The sequence below is a fragment of the Falco cherrug genome, chromosome 6 (genome assembly GCF_023634085.1).
Source record: "Falco cherrug isolate bFalChe1 chromosome 6, bFalChe1.pri, whole genome shotgun sequence".
Taxonomy (NCBI): Eukaryota; Metazoa; Chordata; class Aves; order Falconiformes; family Falconidae; genus Falco; species Falco cherrug.
Genome location: NC_073702.1, coordinates 46,232,540 through 46,254,699, shown reverse-complemented (window position 1 = coordinate 46,254,699; position 22,160 = coordinate 46,232,540). Strand labels below are relative to the sequence as shown.

The 22,160-nt window shown below is 38.1% G+C and overlaps 1 protein-coding gene across 2 annotated transcripts in view; it reads right to left on the bottom strand.

The window, feature by feature from the left end:
- Window positions 1-22,160, bottom strand: part of ESR1 (estrogen receptor 1) — a 197,338-nt gene that overhangs the window by 19,984 nt on the left and 155,194 nt on the right. For both annotated transcript variants that reach the window (XM_005446565.3, XM_027815754.2), the window contains one exon: window positions 11,605-11,743. In XM_005446565.3, the coding sequence (XP_005446622.2) occupies window positions 11,605-11,743 (139 nt within the window). The remainder of the gene's footprint in view (window positions 1-11,604; window positions 11,744-22,160) is intronic.

Genomic DNA, 22,160 nt, shown 5'->3' with positions numbered 1-22,160 from the left:
ATCACAAACTATGAGAAATTGCTGGAGAATATGGCCACAGGTAGGAAATCTGGCTGCAGCAGCCATGAGGTGTGAGCAAGCTCAGGATCCAGAGGTAGGCTGGGAATGCAAACAACAGAACTATGACTCTGGGTTTCAGAAAAACAGATTGCAGTTTATTTAGGGAATTACTCAGCAGAATATTCTTGGAGACATGACGGGGAAAAGTGTCAAGGGAATTAGAAAATATTTTAAGTAAAATTTATTGAGACCTCAGGAACGAGCCCATCCCAGTATAAAGGAAGACCAGGTATTTCAACAGAAGGTCTACTTGGTTAAGCAAGGAACCCTTTAGCGAATTAAAAGGCAAAAGAACATACAAGAAATAGAAATAAAAGCAGGCAGCATAGAATTACCAAAGCACTGTTTGAGCATTTATGTCTAAAACCAGTGAGGGTCACAGAGGGTAACAAGAAGGGATTTTACAAGTATGGCAGCAACAAATGGAATTTCAGTGAGAGTGAAGACTTGATGAATGGGGGAGAAAACGTGATGAGTGACTACATGGAATAGACTGAAACACTCCACAGCTTTTCTTTCTTTGTGTGTCAGATTTCACTGGCGAAACCAAGAGAAGCACATTGACTTCTCTTCAAAGGTTAGGGAATTACTTAGAGAATCTTTGAAGCCAAACGGGGTTCATCTCAGGGTGCTGAAATAGTTGGTCAATGTATTCATTAGGCTACTACCTATCACTTTAAAAAAATCATGGGGGTTGAAAGAGGTGCCTAACAAATAGTAGAAGGCTAACTCAGCTTTGACGAAATCAAGAAGGATCCAGGAAACCAGATTGTGCTTGACCAACCTGATTGACTCTATGACGAAACAATTAGTTAAACGATCAAAGGGAAGCTGGTGGGTGCAATACCATTCCACTGTAGCAAGGCTTTTGTTTTACAGCATTCTTATCTGTAAGCCAGGGAAGTACAGGCTGAGCAGACAGACAGACACATAAGCTGGATCACTAGACTCGAAGTGTATCAGTAATGGCTCCACACTTAGTTTGTGGTAGGTAATAAGTACTCCAGAGGTTAACTCTGGAGCCAATGCTGTTTAATATATTTATCAATAATCTGGATGATGATAAAAAGTTCATCTTAAAGTCTGTGGATGATACTAAATTGGGGTTGTAGGGAGGTTCTACACTGTGTAGCGCAACCTTGGTGCTAGAGGGACTCTGGAGGAGTGAACCAACAGAAACCCCACAAAGTTCAACAAGGAGAAGTACAAAATTCTGCACCCAGGGCCAAATAAACCTGTGCATCAGCACAGGTTGGAAAAACACTGGGCTGACCAGGATCCCTCCTGCTGGAAAATGAAAACCAAATCAAATATAAGCCAACAGCATTCTGTCTTTGTGGATAAGGCGAACTGCATGGAAATTATGTTAGGAAGAATGTGGCCAGAACAAGAGAAATTGTTTCTCCCCCACCTCTATTTGGTCCTCCTGAGGCTGTGCCTGTGTTCGGTTTCAGGTGCTTTAGTTCAAGAAGGATGCTGGATGTCTTCTGCTGTTGTGGAGCTGATCAGAGGCATGCAGTGCATGGCCTACAAGGAGGGGTTGAGCGACTGTATCTGTTCAGTCTGGTGAGAAGGAAGCAAAGTATGTAGAGGAGGGGACAGACAGAACTGCAGTCTACAAGGGGCATTACAAACAGGGTATAACCAAACTTTCCTCAGGAGCAGTGAACGCTAAATCAAAAGGCAACTAACTGCTGTAAGCTACAGTGTGGAAAGTTCAGGCTGGATTGTAGGAGGGTGGTGCAACCCTGAAATTGGTACCCAGAGAGGTTGTGTGTTCTCCATCCCTAGAGACTTTAAAGAAAGCTAGACAAAGTCACAGCTGACCTAAACTGTTGATGGCAATAATCTTGCTTCAAGAAGTAGGTTGGACAAAATGATCTGCAACCAAAAGTTTTGTTCCTAAAGTAAATTGTTGGGGAAGTTCCTGAAAGACTTCAGTTTCAGACGGTAGCATTAGAAGCAAGGATTTATTATTGGTGTGGAGCTTTCTAACCAAGAATCCAAACATGCAGTCAGCACCAGCATAAAGAATAAAAGCAATCCTTAAATCATTCAAATAGGGTTTGAAGTACTAATGCAGCAGTAAAAAATACCCATCACCATATTACATCCCTTCATCTTCAGTTTATGCATAAAACTGGCACAGAATATAAAACAGAGAAGAAAAAATAAAATTTAAAAGTTAATCCAACTTTCCCGTACTTCAAAATCTCTTCATGAGTTTAGGCTTGGATTGTATTTTCAAGAAAGTTTTGGAAGGAGAACAGTCCTTTCTATTCATTATAGCCTATTCATTCTCAGTGCATATCTTGGCATTCTATCCTCCTTACATCTCATACTCAAACTTTTATTATATTTCGTTATAATTTATTTCTAATTCATTAACTTATTCAGTCATGGCATAGGCAAGGAAGAATGTCTATCTGGCCAGAAGTAAGGACAGAAATTCAGAGGAGAAAACCTAAAGTGACAGCATGTACATTTTTCAGAAAGTTACCTTCAAGTAATAATTTTGCTTTCTTTTTTTTTTTTTTTCTTTTTTGTTGGGGACAGTTTGCTAAAATATTTTTCAGTTGATTTACAACACTGTTATAGTAATTATTTCTTGTTCTTAAAACAAATCCAATATTTTTGGCTACTTACTCAAAAATATGTGCCATTAGTGTCAACGAATGTCTGAGACTCACAGCTGGGCGACTGAAGTAGTACTGGACTGGAATTAGCATAATTCAACATGGGATCAAGTTCTTTTTCCTTCAAGAGTTTTTTGAAATGGACGTTTGCCAAATAAGAAATAAAAATGAAATATCAGTTCCAAACATAATTTTGAGGGAGGAAAAGAGGCAGGCTCTCTTTGCCTTCACTGAGCTGGGCTGTTAGGTTTATACCTTTTCACATAACCTGCCTTTTGAGTTACTTCTGTTGGCACCGTCACTTCCCCAAAATACGCTGAACAAATGTGGTTGCCCGTGCACCAGCAGTTTTCACCCAGCACATCTCTCTCTTTTCTATAGCAACAAAGCAACAATTAGGATTGGGTCTGAGGTTCAAATAGGCAATTCCTACCTCCTCCAGTACTGACACAATTACGAGCCCACCATCCTGCAAGGTCTGCTGATCTTTTCTAATGTCTCTTTTGGTTGCTCCTTGACCTAGCTCTGAACCAAAAGCAGTAGCTAATTCACACATCAAATGAGAGATGTTAAAATAAAGACAAATAAAAGAGCAAATCCAGGAAGATATGGAATATATAAGACAGAGCAGAATCATTACATCCTGTGTTATTTCTGAAGCACTAAAGAATTGTCAAAGCATTTTAATGTTTTTTTATGTTCTTTCCATTAGAATTTTATTACAGGCTTTATACATAGCTGGTGCCTGTCTTCAAGACAAGAGATGATTATTATATACATTAATGTGTTCTGTATGCACTAGTTCTTAGTAGACATTGATAAACACTTTCTACTCCTGTGTAATGTGGTGCACTAAAACAACTTAAGGAAGCAGGGTCTCAGGAAAGCTCCATCTCCAAGGCCTTAACATCCATCAGGATGCCTTAAATACTGCCAGATAGGCACTGGAGGGCTACTCAACTAACCGGAGGATTCTTCCTTTTCTACACTATTTTATCAATAACTAAAAGATGAGGACATTGTTATCAATCAGCAGTGAGATGTTACTTCAGACCATCCCACATTTAACCAGTAGCTCTGGAGATTGTGGAAAAGGTTAGGGAGAAAGTAAGCAGAAAAAATAAAATTAAAAAAAATAGCCCTCAAAGCTCTAGAACAAAACAGCAAACTCCAAACAGCTGGCAAAGAGGAAAGCAGAGACTACCATGAGTAAACTAAACCACAATATCGAATGCAAGGCCTGATGATGAAGAGAAATACCTAGCTTATTTATTGTTGTGTGTCAGTACCCATGGGGTTAAATAGCATTTTGCTATAAAAAATGGCCATTTTGATCACAGTTAGGCTCAAAACAGTATCTTGTTGGGTTTTCAGTATCTCCAAGGACTAAGACTCTACAACCTCTTGTCCTGTAAATGACAAGAATCTTGTTCTGTCTTCTTTACTCCCCTCCACACCCCACACCCCCCAATCAGATAATTATACACATTGATCAGATCCAAGCCTCAGCTTCTGCTTGCATGAAGGATGCTCCAGCCCAGTAATCATCATTATGGACCTTCACTGGACTCCGGTATGCACATGTTTATCTTGTATTGGGGCTCTCAGAACTGAATACAGAACTCCAGATTTGCCTCAGCATGGCTGAGCAGTGAGGAAGGATCACCTACCTCTAGCTGCTGGTAATGCTTTTCCTAATGCAGCCCAGGAGGCCATGGGTCATCTTTGCCATGAGGGAGCATTGCTGGCTCAGAGAACATCTACTTGTGCTAATTTCCCAAAAAAATGTATGGAGCTTTCTCAATCAGGCTGTCCTGTAGGCACATCCATATTTATGTGCATATACATACTTAGGGGGCTCTCCTACTACTATGATATGTTGATTACAACATCTCTCCTGTCCACATCACCCTGAACCCTTTTCTTGCCAGCCCAGTCTACCACTTTCCTCACTTGATTGTGGGTCATCATCTCTCTCCCCTGTTGTTCCTTGTTTAAAGCTCTCTCACCAGGTTGGCCAGCTGGTGGAAATTATGCTTTTTGCCCCATTTGATGAGGTTGATCCCATCTCTTCCTAGATATCCTTGATCCTGGGAGCAGGTTTCTTGATCATAAGTTGAATCCCTGTTGTTGACACCAGCTATGCAACCAGTTGTTGACCCGCAGGATCTGTGTACTCTTCCTCAAGTCCTTTCTCCTCAGCTGCCCCAGTGGATTGACCGCCTGGGCTCCTACACCCTTGACCCTCACCCTCAGAGCCATGTAGTCATGACTAAGTGTCTTTCCTGACTAGATCAAGAGGAATCATTTACGTAGGCAGATAAAGTAAGACCACACTACACATTTCAACTGTGGTGAATTGGGTCTGAGACTACTAAGTACCCTTTTAATTAATTTTTTCTTGGTAAAATATGATGTGAAATGGATCCACAAATATGTCAGATAGGAAATATCTCTAAAATGCTGCTATAATAATTCTAAGAAAACAGATTATTTTTTTGTCACATGTGACATTTAGATTAGAAAATTATTATGAAGGCTCTCCATTTGGGAATAATAAAGTTACAATAACTGGCTGAAAAAATGTTATTCTTGTTGACAGAAAAGCCTTTTTCAGTTTAATTTACATTCAGACTTAATCACCTTAAAGCCAAAAATATTTCAAAATTCACTTCATGTCAGAAATGCAAAGAAAGGTTAATTTTGGAAAGATCATCATCAGAATTCAACATGACCTAGAACTGGGGCCTGAGCTTCCAAGGTCAGAGTGACTAGATGAACAAGCAATCTTAGAATTTGTGTAGGGGCTATCCTGAATCCAGAAATTATTTCATTCTTTATGAAAACCTTTGTTCTGTGCCTACAAACCCACCCAGGGAACCTCTTTCTGCAGCAGCTGAAAATTAGGAAGATCATAATGAGAGGGAGTAATTTTCTTCCTTTTCCTGTGCTTTTCTGAATTCACCACTTTGAGCATTACCCAACACCTCCCCAAACTCTGAAGGGGTCCTATTGATTTATGTTTAGGTTGTTTGAATTACATTGCGTAGGTTTTGAATTTTGCTCCAAGGCACAGTAAAGACTGATTTACGTTAAATAGAAATTATTCCTTTTGCATTGTTTAAGGTGTAGAATTCTATTGCTTGCAATATTTTTTTCATTCTATGTGTTCAACAATACAATAATACATCCCAAAATCCAAGAATGAAGTGAGGGGTGAAAGAGAAATCGAATTCTTTCAGGAGATTCCTTAACATTCTACAAGTGGATCCATTCAGCTCTATTAAGTAAGTAGCCTGCTGACAGGATTACTGTTTGAGTTGGGTTTCCATCAGAAAATCTATTGCTATTAAAATGGGATGAAAATGAAATGCACAATTGTTTTCCAGATTTATTTTGAAATGCAAGTTTGGATATACTTGTTGCCTAGGGGCGTTTTCCCTTTGAAATAAACAAAACCAGCAGGTCACTAATGAAGCATTCTGAATCAAGCATCTGTGACCACTTTGCTTCCATTTTTCTAATAAGTCAATGTTAATTAATGCATCCACGATTACACAATGCCAAAAGGTCTTCTACATTTACTCAAGTGACAGACAAGTGTGATGTCCTCAGACATCTGAAACATTTCACAAGGTGAGAGACTAGCAAAGCATACTTGGATTTCATCCTGATGCTCTTCTATTGTGTCTAATCTTCTGTCTATCAAAACATTGGAAAAACCTATTTGCACAGAAAACTTAAAAGTTTATTTTCAGATGTGGTGAGAATTTTTCAGACCAAAGCCATGCAAACAGTAAATTATTCAGTTGTCCAGTCATACAGTGAATGCTGCAAGTCTTTATACAATTGATCCTAGCTGCAGTTTAAAGAGATCCATGGCCTCCTACCATCACTGAATGTGAAAGTCAGTAAAGGGAAAATTCTTCAATTTCTTCCAAAAGAATGAAAGAGCTCCATCAAGCACTGGAAGAGGAAGTGAACAAGAGTCTCAAGAAAAAAACCTGAAGAGCAGGCTAGATTTCTCCATATAAAGAAAGAAAACCTGGTAGGATTATGGACATACTGACTACATTTAACTGAAATTTTGTAGGTCCCTAGACTGATATTTTGCTGCTAGACTTTTTTTTTTTTTTTTCCCCTAATCATGATAAGAAAATAACATTAGAACATAACATTAGAGCAGCCATACTGGCTCATATCAAAGTTAGATTTCACCTTGGGCTAGGAGTATAGGCATTTTGATCTGATTTCAAGTGGTTACCTCTAGTGCTAGATTGGAAGAGATAATAACCTGTGGATTAACATACATTTTCTCAATGTGCTCATGTCTTTATGCAATTCCTATCATCTCTGGTTTGTTTCCCTTCTTCTAGTGAGCATCACAGGCAGAGAAGTAATTATACTTAGTTACTTTATGTACAAAGGCTCATCTCTCTCTTTGATTGCTTATGCAAACCCTCTGGCTACCTTTCCTGTTTCTTCAATAGTCCTGTTAAGATAAGGAAAATCAAAAAAGCACAGTTTCCCAAGCACAGATGCAGCACGGATTTAAACAGTGGAATAGCAATGTCCTGTTCTGTTTCTTTTTCCAGTTGCAATGGTTATTGAGGGGAAAGCTGCAGTCTATTTACTTTTCAATGGCTAGAGAGCCAGAAATGCTGGATCCATAGAACCGAATACTGTTAACAGTGAGATGGAAAAATCAACTCAGAATGCAGTTTATGAAGACTAAGATTATTCTTCTCCTATATGCATCAGTTTACATTTGTCTAAATAAAATCTGGATCTTGTTAACACTTTTTGGAAATCCAACAAGATCTCCATCATCCACTTGCTTGTTAATTTCTTCAAAGAACTCCAACTTATTCATGACGTATGGCTTCCTCTTACAAAATGTATGCTCTTTACTGCTATGCCATGTTTATTCGCACCTCAGCCAATTCTTTTCTTTAGGTGATGTCCCATCAGTTTCCTTACAATTGTGCCCAGGCTTACTGGGCAGAAGTTCCACCCACCTTCTTAAAATGCAGCACAGTGTTTCCCATTTTGCTGATGCTGAGAAGGTTTCGGGTGAAAAGTCACCCACCTCAGTCAGCAATTCAGCTATTTCTATCATGAGTTTCTTTACAATTATGTTTCAAACCTTTGAGTAACCTCTGATCAGCATGAAATTTGAATGCAACAAATCCTTTAAAAATACAATAAAATATTATTTTCTTATTCCCGAAGAAACAATACATTTTCTTCAAAATTATAAACAGCTTATTGTCAGGCAGGCCTGACAAATTTCAGACCTGGTTTAATGACATTTTTAATGTCTGGTTTCTTGGGAACACTCCAGACAGGAAACATCTGGTTTGTCCCATTAGAAACTTAAGCCTTTGCTTCTAGATTAGCCTTATACAAGATATAATTTTCAGAAACTGAATATAGAAGATTTGCATTTATTCTGGGCTTTCTTTAATTGTATCAGGTACTGTACATTAATTGCAAGCACTGTGAGTGTGCCATTGTATTTCCCAATTGGGCTTATTTTTCTAATCTATAATTATTGTCATTTGAGCTTTTTAAATAGCATCAGTTGTACCCTGCAAAAATGTACCAGTTATATGTAATTGGCAGACTGCTAAAAGTCCTGATTTTGAACCAAGACTCAAGTGTGTAGGTAGTTTGTTAATAGAATAAGCAAGGGTGCCTTACCCCAGATATACCCTATCTAATTACAAGGCAGAGTAGGAATAGGAAGGAATAATGTAATGATATTCTTCCATACAGAAGGCAGTAGTCTACACATACTGGCAGCTTAGTTGGTGTGTAATTTTTTTTTATGGGTAAAGCAAAATTTTAAGAATTAACTTAAAATTAATAATAAAAGGGCTGCTTTACAGGTATTTTCAAGGAGTCTTCCAAGTGTGAATAGTTACATAGGAAAGTTATAGAAGTATTTATTTGAAAATATTACAAGTAGACTGTCATGGAATGAGAAAAGACAGTCTCTAAAAGATCTCCAGAGACAAGACAAACTCATGTTTAATTTAATATGGGCCAAGTAGAAGGAGTGAGCTGGGAGAAGAAAAATCTTATTTGTTCAAATCTTTTATTGCATTTCAGACAGATATGAACAAGACAAAGCTCTATTTATCTAGCCAAAAGGTAAAAAAGTTGCATAATAGAACTTGATGTTGCCTTTATGTACAGATGTATACAAACAACTATCTGTCTCCAAGATTCTAGACAGAAAGATTCTGTTAGAAACAGGGGAAGCCTGAATGTAAAAAATAAAAGTGATGTGCATATCAGAGAGGATGTCTGCCACAGAATGATCAGAGAGAGCTAGAGGCATATGCAAAATGTGGTAAAGCTCTATATTAAGAATACTAAATTTGCACTAAGTCCAGAAAAACTCAACTTAGGGGCAGGTCTAGATTTTACCTTCTGAAGCTGGTGACTCTGGGTTATAGACAGTAGCTAAATTAATGTTTGCAAATGCTGTTAAGCCCATAGATGAGGTAACAAGGAAAGCATGATGGGAATTCAGGACAGAATGCTGTGGATGAAAACATTGAAAAGGAGTATCCTGTAAAGAATATGCTGATGGGTAAGGAGAAAAGAACAGATGCAAGGAAACTGTACTAGACCATCCATCTTTTCCATTATTTTAGCCATTCAATTAGACAATTTCATCATTTAGATGAACAACAATAATACATTTAAAAAAAAAACAGAAACTTTTTTGCACTCTTGTGGTATTTGCCCAAATACTTTCTGCAGTGGAAGGACTCCACTGAGTTAAGCAGGCACTGTCCTGCCCTCTCAAATCTGACAAATATAGGGCAAATATACTTTTGCCCTATCATGCTCTCAAAAGGCAACTTTCCTGAGTCTAATTAGCACATCAAACTACTGTTAGCACTAATTAACTAGTAAATCAGCAAATGGTTAACTAATTAACATATCGGTGCTTCCCAGAGTCAATTAATTGGTTATTTTAGTTTCAGTAAATATCCTTACCAAGTAGAGTGAGGCAAGTGTACAATACTTTAGAAACACATTTCTTATTTGAAAATGAGATGTAATAGAGCTATACTTCCAGAAACAGCCTTGTTTGAAAATCAGAAAACAAAGAAAAAAGCCTGTTTTTATCATGAAGTTAACTCTTTTTTGATGCCTAAAGTAATATGTGGTTCTAGTCATTAAATTGCTTTCTTTAATCCAGCAGACTTGGCTTAAACTGTGAATCAACTGCTCAGAGTCCATTTTATTCAGTGCACAGAGGTGTTTAGTTGAGGAAGACCAAAGTTTCAAATGTTTCCTTAGCTGTATTTCTTAGTTAAGAGGAGGAAAAATGGTACTCTGGCTCTGCTCTTCAGTTTTCATTTTTTTCTCACAACTTGTATTCTGGAATGTGTAAAGGAAGTTTGTCTTATGCTATAATTACTTTCCTAAAGTAGTAAATTTTACTTCTTAGGTGCGCTAAGAAATTATTTTTAAACTGTTCTGTTTTCTTGAGAAGACTATACTTATATTTAGGCAGCAGGTATTTTCTGTATATGAAATGAAAATGTGTTTTATACATATCTAGTTCCAAAGCTCACAGGTCATGTGCTTACACAAGTGGAATAGGGTTTTTTCCTAAGGCAATAAATGTTTCGCTATTCCTGTGAAATATGTTTTATTATTTTATACTGTTAGGCATTAGCATCTGTATTTTACTAAAATATAAAAATTAAATCTTGTTTCTTTTGCAAATAGAGGGCAGAGGAACCAAAGGATTAACGCTGCACAAATGCAATCATAACTCAGTACCCTACTGTTGACAGAGCAACGTGCTCCAAAGATGTTTCTGATAAGGAGAGTTTTGATTCATTCACCTAGCTAATGGTTGCAGTAGCTGAAGGCACTGCCCTTGACTTTGTATCGCCATCCCTCTGCTGCAGCTCACTGCCTCGGCAGCTACATGATACCAGAACCTGGCAACTTTTAGCTGCCTCACCACATACTCAGCTCACATCTCCTTAGCTCACCCTTTCCTCCACCTTCAATTCAATACCAAGATTTCAAATTCTGCACTGAAGTGACCAGCGTGCACACATAAGCTCTCTCTCTTGTGCCAGCTCTGCTGTGTGGGTGGTAGTCTTCAGCTAAAGATTACCAATACCTAGGATGACTCTACCTTAACTTTTCCTAGATTAGCCACAGTCATTTACCAACCCCCCTGCTTGCTGCTTATATTCTTTCAACATTCTTTCCTAAGGCTGAAATTTTTCATGACTGGAAAAAAAAAAAGAACTTGAGTTTGCATTAAGATAGTTAGAATATATGCTAAAAATCTGTCAGTCTTCCTGCTTTCATTAATGATGGCTATCAGCTAGAATCCAGGATATTGTTGTAGAGCAGAGATGCATATTTTTTCTCTCTCACTTAGAAATACCTATGGCATATTGGCAAGACTGACTAAAAAAGGGTTAGGGCAGCAAACAGGTATGTGTTTTACATACATGACTCCAGTTTTCATTCTAACCAAGAATAACTTAGAAGATTTCTGGTAAACAAAAATAATTATCTGAATTAAAATGAATAGGGTTTAGTATTTAATCCTAAATATAATTTAGTTTTGCAACAAACAGTACAGATTATAAGAGAATTTTTCTGCTGCCTTTGAAAGTACTTCCAGCAGCAGGTGAATTTCAGATGTGTTACTTGTCTAACAAATGACTAACATCACATTCCAGAGCATTTCTATGTTTTTTAGAGTTCCTTTTCCACTCTCACCTATTATAACCTTGTTTAACATAGGAAGTACCGTCAAATTGTAGTATCAGTGAGATGACTATCAGCTAAAAATGAATCTGATTGCAATAGAAATAAACGAACTTCAATAAATCACAGTAATGTGCAGACTGACCTGTCCAGTAATAGGTTAGGTGCAAATAAAAGCTTTCCTGGGTGTTCCATGGAGCGCCAGACTAAGCCAATCATCAGTATCTCTAACCAGGCACATTCCAGTAGATGGACCTGATCATGGAGTGTTAAATCCACAAATCCTGAAAGAATAAATAGGAGACAGTAAAAAAACCCTCTAGTTTTGTAAGTAGAACAGCATTATTCAAGAGAATCAGGTTAAAAGGTGCATTGGAGCTGTATAACCAAAAAGAAGAAGCGATAAAACAGGCATTTGTTCTCTTCACATTTGAGCTAGTTTTGTCTATCGTTAGGTCCACTTTGGTTCCATCCTACAGAACAGTCAGCACTTTCCAGCCCCCTGGTTGTGTCCTGGCTGTACCCTGCCCCAAAAGCAGGGCAAGAGCCAGGTGAGCATCTCCATCCCCATACCTGTTGCTACTAGCCTGGGAAGAAAGGGGCAACTGTTTGCTCCAGTGCCACGCTGCCTGGGGCATGATGGAGGGAAAATGGAAAACAGAAAAATCCTCATAAAATGAAATGATAGCTGTAATCACCTAATCCTAGACCACTTTTCCTGGTGGAATGCTGGTTTACAGATTTGTGAACAATTCACCATACTGCAGGAGCTGTATCTGTGTGGAAGAGGGCCCAATACAGCATTTCAAACTAAGTAGGGAGCAGATGCTGATCACTGCACAATCACAATTCACTGATGAACTACTTGTTTATATTTCTATTGGGCTATAGCACCTGGAGGAATGAGGTGAACCTGTATTACTCTGTATTTAAACAATGCTAGCAACAATGAATGCAAAATGAAGAGATTGCTTCTAACAATACTAAAATATGAATATGAAAGAATAATGATGAAGGTAGATATAAAAGCATAATGACAGTGGTCATTCTTGTGTTCATTCTCTATTTGAGATTCTCACTTTTCATAAATGTTAATTTCAATCCAAAGATACAAGTGAAGGAGAGATTGCATAATACGGTTTATTGATCCTAGCAGAACGTATTCTTTCAAATTAACATGAACTTCCTAAAACAAAATATGTAGAAGTTCCCTTAAAATACACTTTATCTTTTTATTCAGTGTTTCTTTTACTCAGTGTTATGAATGAACCACTTCATTGAACTTTGCCTTTTTTCTTTTTTTTTTTTTTTACAAGTGTAATTGATTCATATTAGTCTTCAGAATACCAGTGATAGGGTAAACTACCTTACCAGCCCAGTAAAGGGCAGTGATTTTGCTTCTGTGTTGTGTCCTCACTACAGACATATACCAAGTCAGTACTTAGAAAATGTTATGTTCTACAAAACATTTGTTAATACAATTATTTTTAATTGAAACATCTGAGAGAGCTAATCTGTCTGTTCATAGAGAATCATTCAAAAACAAGGAAACAGCTTTGGCATGTCTGAAATAAAACTCATCTACCAATCATTAGGAGTGAATTTAGACAGTTTCAGTACCTGCTATTTTTATGAAAGTGGTAACTATTAGGAAAAAAATTGTCTTTTTCTGTATTTTTCCATATTACCAAATGCAAAAATTACTTTCAGACTTCACAGACTGATGGAATGGCATTTGCATGAGCCACCAAACAGCCTGAAACAATAGAGCTGAAACTTAAAAGAGCAACATTCTTAACTACAGTGTTGATTGCAGCACTCAAGAATGAAATTGGCAGAAAGAAACTGCTGTCTCTATATGGAGAACAAACAATAAACATAATGTTTTCTGTTAAGTATTCCCTTGGTACGTATGATACATAATAATATAGTGGTTTTATATATGCTTGAAGAGTACCGCAGCAATGCAGGGACACAAGTCCCCATGTGCTGTTTGAAGTTTGCAATCAGTGCAATACAAGTCAGTTACATTGCCATCATTCCGTGTGGCTGCACACTATTCTGTAGCAGATTGCTTTGATTGTTGCAGGAAAAAATGAGCTTATTACAACTGTGGTGATTCACTTTCCTGTAAAACTCTGCTCATTCTACAATATTCTGGATGTCAAAATGCTTTGCTTTGTTCTCCACAGTCTCGATCTTTATTTTTACTACACCTATTCTCAAAGCCCTTTTCATTCCCACCTTTTTGTTAGCTCTATTTGTCCACATCCCTGCACATGAAATTTCAGATTGCACTGAGGCTAAGTAATCTTTACAAAAACTAAACAGAGAAATTAAAAAAGAAAGCTAATAAAGTACCTCAGTTGTATTGCAAAGGAGGGGTATTTTGTTAGCCTGCTCTGAGAATAGAAATACACTGCTCAACAATGTTAACATCCTTTAAGTACCTGAACTTGAACACTTTGAATTAAAAAGTCCTACAAGGATTGGCCAAGAAAATTATTGCTGTCTGGAATATTAACTCTGATTTCAATGAGGCTAAGGAAGTTCCCAAAAACTAGGATTAAAGAGAAAACTGATTGTGACTCCATGGTTTAAAACATTGAATTATCTGTTAGCCTGATATCTACAAAACAGCTAACACAAACCTTGATTAATGCAGGTTTAAAAGTCTGTAATATAATAATACACATAAACAGTAATTCATAAAATATGTATCAAATAACCTTGGTTATTTGGTGGCTTTTTAGGTGACGTTGTAAGTTTAGTTGATAAAAATAGCTTTGATGAACCAGACTTCCACAAGACATTTGGTTTTGTATAAACATGCAACAAATTAACTGAATTAAAATATTTTAAATGACACATCTCAGCATGTAATGCTGCTCTATTTCTAAAGGAATGGCATACCATTTACTTCTTTACTTTAGACCAGCTGTTAATAATGATATGGAAAAAAAAGAAATCATGATTCAGATGTCATGATGGCATGTGGGAAATAATGCAAAAAGCAGGTTGAATATGTGAGCAATCTAAATCACTCACTAGCTTAATCATAAAAATACAGACAAATGTTTGAAACCAAGAACATTAAGCATATATACAAGGTGGAAACTATAGCAGCTATGAAGACGAGTTGGAAACAATGAAGAAGAATGAGTCCAGTTTGAACTTGCAGTGGGAAGCTACCTCTAATAAGGCTGAGAGAGTAAGAAAGTTAAATTACCTCTGCGTTACCTGAATCTGGTAACCAATCTTCAAGCAGGATGAGAAGTTGGACAGAATGGTAAAGAAACATCAAAATTAATACAGCATGGAAAAACATGCCTTCTAAAGAGGAAGAAGAGGACTTTAGTTACTCTTTGTGAGGCTAAATAGGTTAAAGGACTGCAATGAGTAAATATCTAAAGAAAAAGAGAATGGCATTACAGAAGGTAATGGCATAACATAAAGAAGCTCATGGTAGAAGCTAAACACGCTCCAAGTCAGACTACAAATGAGGGGTCATTGTTAACAAAAAAAAGTAGTTACCTAAATGACATACTAAGTTTCCATGAATTTGCTATCACTAGAAACATTAATCAACAACTAATTATTATTTTTAAGACTTACTCTCGTTCAAGCAAGCTAATTCTGAATAATGTTACAGAAAGTTAAACTAGATTATGAATAAATCATTAGTCACTTCATCAGAGCAAGCTGCACTAATGTTGCTAAAATTATGTGTAGATGTGCACTGCATTCTCAAATATCAGTGTTCTTTTAATGCTGGTGAGTTTTGAAAGAAAAAGTATTTTTGAATTCTAAATGTTTGGTTATTGTACTTTAAGGAAAAAGGAAGACCTTCACTGTTGATAAATGAATTAATTGCAGTTTACTGATAAAACCTACATCTGATTCCCCACACCAGACTGACCAATTGCTTGACTTTATGAAACATATCAAAATCCTTGCGTGCCCAAAGTATACAGGATCTAGACTGCCATTAAGCCATTCATACATCATATGCTTTGCAGGAGAAAGAACTTTCAGAATGAGAGCCATGGCTGGATCATCCCTTTTTCATATACAGATAAATTAACTATATTTGAGTGATTGCAACACAGAAGACAATAACTGTTCCACAAACTCTTGTATATATATGGCAATCTCAACTTCTGAAAAGCCAGAAAGGTCTTCTGAGCACTCAGCTAAGAGTAGGTAGAAAATAAATTTGTTATGTGTAGAACACAAAACAGTAATGTTCAAACTAAACTGGTTATCCTTTCTGATAGAAAGCAGCAGTATGTACTGTATCAGTAACAATGCAATACAAATCTCTCTCCTCCAGACAATAAGACACCGTGAAGCAGCAGTGGGTCCATGGAGAAAAAGCTATAAAAAGCCCTATTTTGGCAAACATGACTCTCTAGAGGTGACATTAGACTTGGGAATCCAAAATTGTATGACCCTACTCTCCTAAAAAAGGAAGGCAGCAACCATCTACAACAGGTATAAGCAAGTTTCTTTGTAAACTGGGAATTTGGGCAGTTGCCTAAAGGGAATGGTTGTCGTGAAAGAACACAAGGACTGCTAGAAGTAGTATTAGATAAAACATAGACCCTGACAACAACAGAGAAGTGGTTTATGTGCAAGATGGTCTGCTTATAGTAAGGAACAAAATAAAGCTTAGATGGTTTTCATCTTATTGCTACTGTAACATAGGTTGTGAACCCTGCAGTCCTCTGAAATAACTAACAACAACATATATGTCAAATTTTACCAATCATATATTTTTAAAGTAATACATTCATCATTTATCTTAGTGACTTTTGACCTAATAAGTAGATTTCTATTTTATCAGAAATTATTTCTCTAGCAATTAACTTTCCCTGAGACCAAATATCCAGTGTCATTGCAGATGCAATCCTAAAACAGGAAATCCTCCAGTGGGTACTTAATGTTATTTAAGGATCATTTAATTATCATCATTTTACAGCTTCTACTAATATTCTTAAGACACAGCTACAAGGTATCCAGACTATTCCTCTTCTCAATACAAATGATAAAGCAGTCTTCTTTTTCATCTGATCCATATGTTCATACCATACGTCTTAATTACCACAGAGGGTACCTGAAATATAAATTTCAGCCAATATTTGCATGACAATAAACAGCATTATGCCACAGAGAATGACTCTGTCTCCAGGTGCTTTGAAGGAAAGTAAAGAAAAAGCAGTAAAAAGTTTTAAAAGCAATAGCAAAACTCCATCTAGCAAAATATCCCATTTACAACAGCAATTGATACCAGATGGTTATGGGAAAACATACAGCAGGACAAACATATGCTTTTACAGAAAGCGTTCTCAGGCTCCAGTGGTATGTGGCTCAGGGACTTTTAGAGCCAAAGATGGTCTTTTTGTGCTTAATGTCCCTTAATGTTTTTTGTCCCAAGTTTGTCCATATGCTTTTTGAACCTACTTAGTCATTTAATCCACTTCAGGTTTTTTATATACTCTGGAAATAGTACTCTCCAGTAAGAAGTTTCACACTCTGAGTTAATTCTAGAAAAACTACAATCTCCTGTTGTTCTGGAAAAAAATCTCTTATTTCCATTTGATGCACCTAATTATTGTATTGGAAGACACCATCATTTCCTATGTCATCATCTCACTCCTAATCTTCTCTTTTTCCAAATATTTTTAGCATATTCAATCATTCCTCACCTAAAAGTTATCCTGTTCACCTTTGAACTCACTTTGTCCTTCTTGGAGCATTTTCCAGTTCAGCTATATCCTTTCAGACAGTAAGCTAGGACTGCATAGTTTCTCAGTTTGCCCTTGTCTTCATTACCTTAGTCAACAATGTAATCCATATTTTTAATGACAGTTAGTCATGCCTTTTTTTTCAGCTAACTTATGAGTATGCTGAACAACATAGGCCTAACTATTGAACTGCAGAGGTTATTTCTTTCCTAAACACACTGCCTGCTTGTCTGGAATGTCTTTAACTTGACAGCAACAGAATATTTTATAATATCCCCTGTAGCAAAAAAATATCAGATGTTATACTACACAAAAATTTTCTGGGAAATCAGAACATTCCTACATCGTATGTCTCAAATTTGCACAGATGAACCACTATTTTTTTCTGTCTTAATGCACTGTTTTGAAAAGTGGCAACAACCACAGCAAAAGGCTGTTATTTACAACTCAATACAGTATGTCAGCTATGCAATGGTCATGTAGGCCACATGCAGAAAAAACCATTAATTAGGTTGGTAAAGACAGCAGGGAAGCAGTGGTGAGTGCTACAACCTAATAGCTAGCAACCATTCAACAAAGCAACCAAATTAAAAGAGGTTTATATAGACAAAAATATCTAAGTAGATTGAATGGACAAACAGAAAAATAATTCCTACAGCAAGCTCTGTTCTCAAGAAACAGCCAGAAAGAGGAAAACCAGCATCTGTTTCTCTTAACCTAAAGCAAGTTGGAGGGCCAATAGCTCAGTCACCACTGTTTGATCAATGCACAAGATATCTGCTTGCTGTAGTGCTACAAGCTCGGTTCCCAGCCTCTTCACTTCAAGCAGAGAAGTGAGACAGCATCTACGCATTTATCTAGCACGTAAGATGACATTTTGGTCTCAACTTAAATGGATCACTCAGCCTCCTCAACTCTTAAGGCTAAGCTCTGAAAACTCTTAGCTAAAAGGTAGATGAAAGCTAAGAAGTGGCTAAAACTCGCACCTTGACTATAGCCTTGTCTGTACACAGCAACAGCAGGGCAAAACAGAGGTCAAGGACAAGTGAATCAGAGAATCACAAGCACTGTTTTTTCCATTAGTCTCAGTATTCACACAGATATTTCTATAATGCTACTTATTCCTACTTCTTTCCACAGGTTTTCATAAAATAATATAAGAAACTTTTATTAAGTTTTCTTCTGAGGGCACTTAAATTATTGGCTTGTTTACACAACTCCAGTGTTTTAAATCAAGACCTATTTTGAAGATCTAATGTTTGAATGTATAAAATACATTTTCAATCCAAACATTTTGCTAAAAAAAGGAGTCTCATTCTTTCATTTTTTTATAAAGGGACATTACTTTTGTTTCTGTAAGTGGGATCGGAAAAAAATTAGCTGCGATTTCCTGAGTTTTAGGGAGGAAAATCTGAAAGGTAAACAGCGCAAGTGGCACACTTGTAAGAGCCTCTAAATACTCTGTCTGCTTTTTCAGAATTCTCTCTTTTTGCTGCCTGTGTAACTATAATATAACAGAATATCAATCCAAACTTATACACTGTCTCCTCTAAGTCTAAACAGTCTGTCAGAAACAAAATGAGATGAGATCAGAGAGAACAGCATCTGCTCTTAATTACTGTTAATTCCTTTTTTACTTCATATTTGCCATTTTCAGCTCTAATGGTTCTAAACTTCTTTCTGAAAAATAACAATTACAATTTACAGGCATAAACATAATGTGAATTAGGGATGTTTGGGGTTTGGGGAAAAAAACCCAAAAACTCAGAAGGACCATGAGGCCCCACTTTCACAGCCTGTGTTCATACTGAAGGTCAAGATCAAGCCAGCTTTTGCCCTTCTCCGCAGGAGGTTTCTGTCCTCCCTGAGCTCACCCTAGGAGACCTGCCTCATGGTTCAATAGATGTACCACCCCTGCCAGACTCCCCACCTGAAGCTGTCCCCTGGAGTGGGATGCCGCAGGGGTGTCACATTCTTCACTTTTATTTCAGGTCCCATGTCTAGGACCTGGTCGGTTCTGCTTCTCCCTAAAAGCTGCAGTGTGATGATTCCAAAATGTGTTTCTCAGGTAAATGAGAACAATTTTGACTGTCTTCCAGGAATATAGAAAGTTAGCATGACTTCACTCAATGCTTTCCACTTGCACAAAAAGTGCATACTTTTTCAGACCTGTTCATTCTATATCTTTTCAGGATGAGGAGACAAAAACAATCCTGAGGCTATTCCTGGTCCAAATAACCAATGCCTTGTTCAGGACAGGAATCTCTCCTTCCCTCTTCAGGTACACACCAGCCTAAGCTACCACTGAATGTCTCTTGCATACATCAGATCTAATAAACACTGTCCTATTTCAAATTTCCTATACCAAAACAGCTTGTAAGGAAGTTAGCCACGTGGAAGCAGATCTACTCAAAGTCAATATCTCACACCAACACAATCTGGATTTAGGGCTGTGGGAACGCTTCAGGGGTAGTGACAGGTAAGCACCACTGGTCAGACATACATTGTCTCCTCCTGACAAACCCTGGCCACATTTTTATGAAATGAAATACTGCTGGCTTGCCCAGGAGCGACATCAGTAGGCCACAGCAGGGCAGCAGCTTGGCCGGCACTGCTCCGGGGAGGGGGGGCCCGCGGCGTGCCCCGGCAGGGCAGGGGGACACCCAGCCTGGGAGCTGACCCCTAGCTCGGAGCTCTTGTGAGCGCTGGGGACAGTTGGGTTTCTCACTGAGCAGCAGCTCGAGCAAATCATTCTGCAGGATTTGATTGATTGGGAAAATCTGTCCTACGGTGGTGGGTGGCCAGGCCATGTGCCCAAAACCCAAAGGAGGTTCCTTCCTCACCCGGCGCTCCCTGGCGGGGCGCAGCTTGGCGGGGTGGCCAGCTGTGCTGCGCTGTAGCTCCGGCCGCGGCTGTCACACAGCACAGGCAGATCCACGCCGAGTACTTTTCTGCCCTGCCTTTCCTTGCATGTGTAACTGCGTCTGCCTTGACTAAACCACAGGTTTTTATTTTGCAACTGTTTCACTTAGTTAACCAAAGATTATTCCAGAAAGTGCATTAGCAGTACCAGTTAACACAAATACATTGAGGCCTTCCATCAGGGAACATAATAAAAGTAATCAGCACTCACATAGCACTTTACATTTTCAAAGGGCAATAAAGCTATTAAGTATTATTAAATGTATTTTATAGATAGAACACAGAGAGGTTAAGTGCCTCATCCAGGAGGAGGCAGGATTAGAACGGAGGTGTGGCAGCTCTCAGCGCACTCGCTAGTCCTTTCAGCCACAAAAAGTCCTTGGGGTGGAGAAGCCTCCTTGAACTCAAGTGCAAGTTGTGTCTCTTGCAAATCAGTAAAAGGCAAAAAAGACCCTGAAGCAACTGAACTTTCCTCAAAGAGAAAAAGGAAAGAAAGCCTTACCCAGTTAGAGTTGGGGGGGCGGATTGTTTAGCGTGTGAGCAGAAAACCTGGATGCAGGGAAGTAAACAAGAATTAATTCTTAATTGGTTTTAAAACAGTCACTACTCTAGGCAAGGTAAAAAAATCCTAGGCCTAAGCTTTCTTCCCCTCTAAACAAGCACTTTTGGAAGTTATTAAGATAACAACAAATCTTACTGCTAATAATAATTATAACGATAACAACAACAGCAACTACTGTATAAGATTATTGATAGGGAAGGCTGACTGCCAGTTTGCTAGCGAAAGTTTATCATACTGTTTTCATAAAGCAAGAAGGGAGACATATACATATTTTCTGTACAAAAACCCAAGCACTTCAAATAATTAAAAAAAAAAAAAAGTTCATTATTACAGAACAAAACCCTTTAGCAGTTGTTTAAAGCATGTTAATTATCATTCATCTCTGGGCTGTAACGCAGAGGTCTGAGACTCAGGCTACACTTTGATAACAGTAAGATGCTACTTTTTGGTTCTTTTACCACTGAGAGCTGTGCTACTTCTAAGGGAGTTCAGGCTTGCAAATAAAATACACAGGACATCGCATTCTGAGAATGGGACGACAGCAGCAGCCATTCCCAGTGATCTTAAGTGTAGGAATGGACTGTCAGCTGCATGTGAAAGCCTTTCTTTTGAAGGGCATGCCCTGAATCTTTCCCTGCACAGGTGAAGAAGGATACTATGCAAAATGCATTAGTTGCTAACCAAAATACTGTCTCTGCAACAGTTAATTACATTACGCCAAATTTATGCCAGTATGCAGGCTGTTTGCAAGTAGGTTTGAGGTTTGTTTTTTTTTTTAATTTGTCATTTTTGTAAGAGGTCACCACTATGCAAAATGTTTCCCATCAAAAGCAGATCCAGCTAAAATCATTCATGGGGCTGGTTATGCATTCTTGCCTGACTTTTACAAACTCAGAAGACACTCTCATAAATACAAGCTGTCCTCCCTACCTCATTCTTTCCCCTCCTTCCCCTCCCCACCCCACCAGGGCTGCTATTCTCTTGGTCTGTTCTGTTGGTTTAAGTGTTCAGCCAACTGATGAAATAACCCGGCAGAAGGAGGAGCGTGAAAGCTGAGCAATGGGCAGCTAGGGAGCACCAGCCACCTCAGATGGTTTATGCTTTGTGTAAACCTGCCCCGGGACTTGAGGTCATGTGCAGCAAGACTTGGATTTTTTTGTATGTTCAGCTGCACCCAAGAGACCATGAGGTTTTCAGCATTTACTTGACCTCCTTACTAAAGTACCAGGCTATGCTCCAATCACAACCTAAATCAACCGTAAGCAAGGGATAGTTATGTGGCTCTTGAGAAAAATTGTTTGAGGCAATAGGTCTCTTTAGGTAATCACTTTTTAAGCAATCATAGATTTTAAGCAAATGTATAGTCATTGGAAGGGGGAAAAGGAAGCAGACAGAAGTAGACTCTCACATCTTTTCAAATGCCCTCAACATGCCCCTGAGAGGTTCACTTCAATAAATAGTTATCAGGGG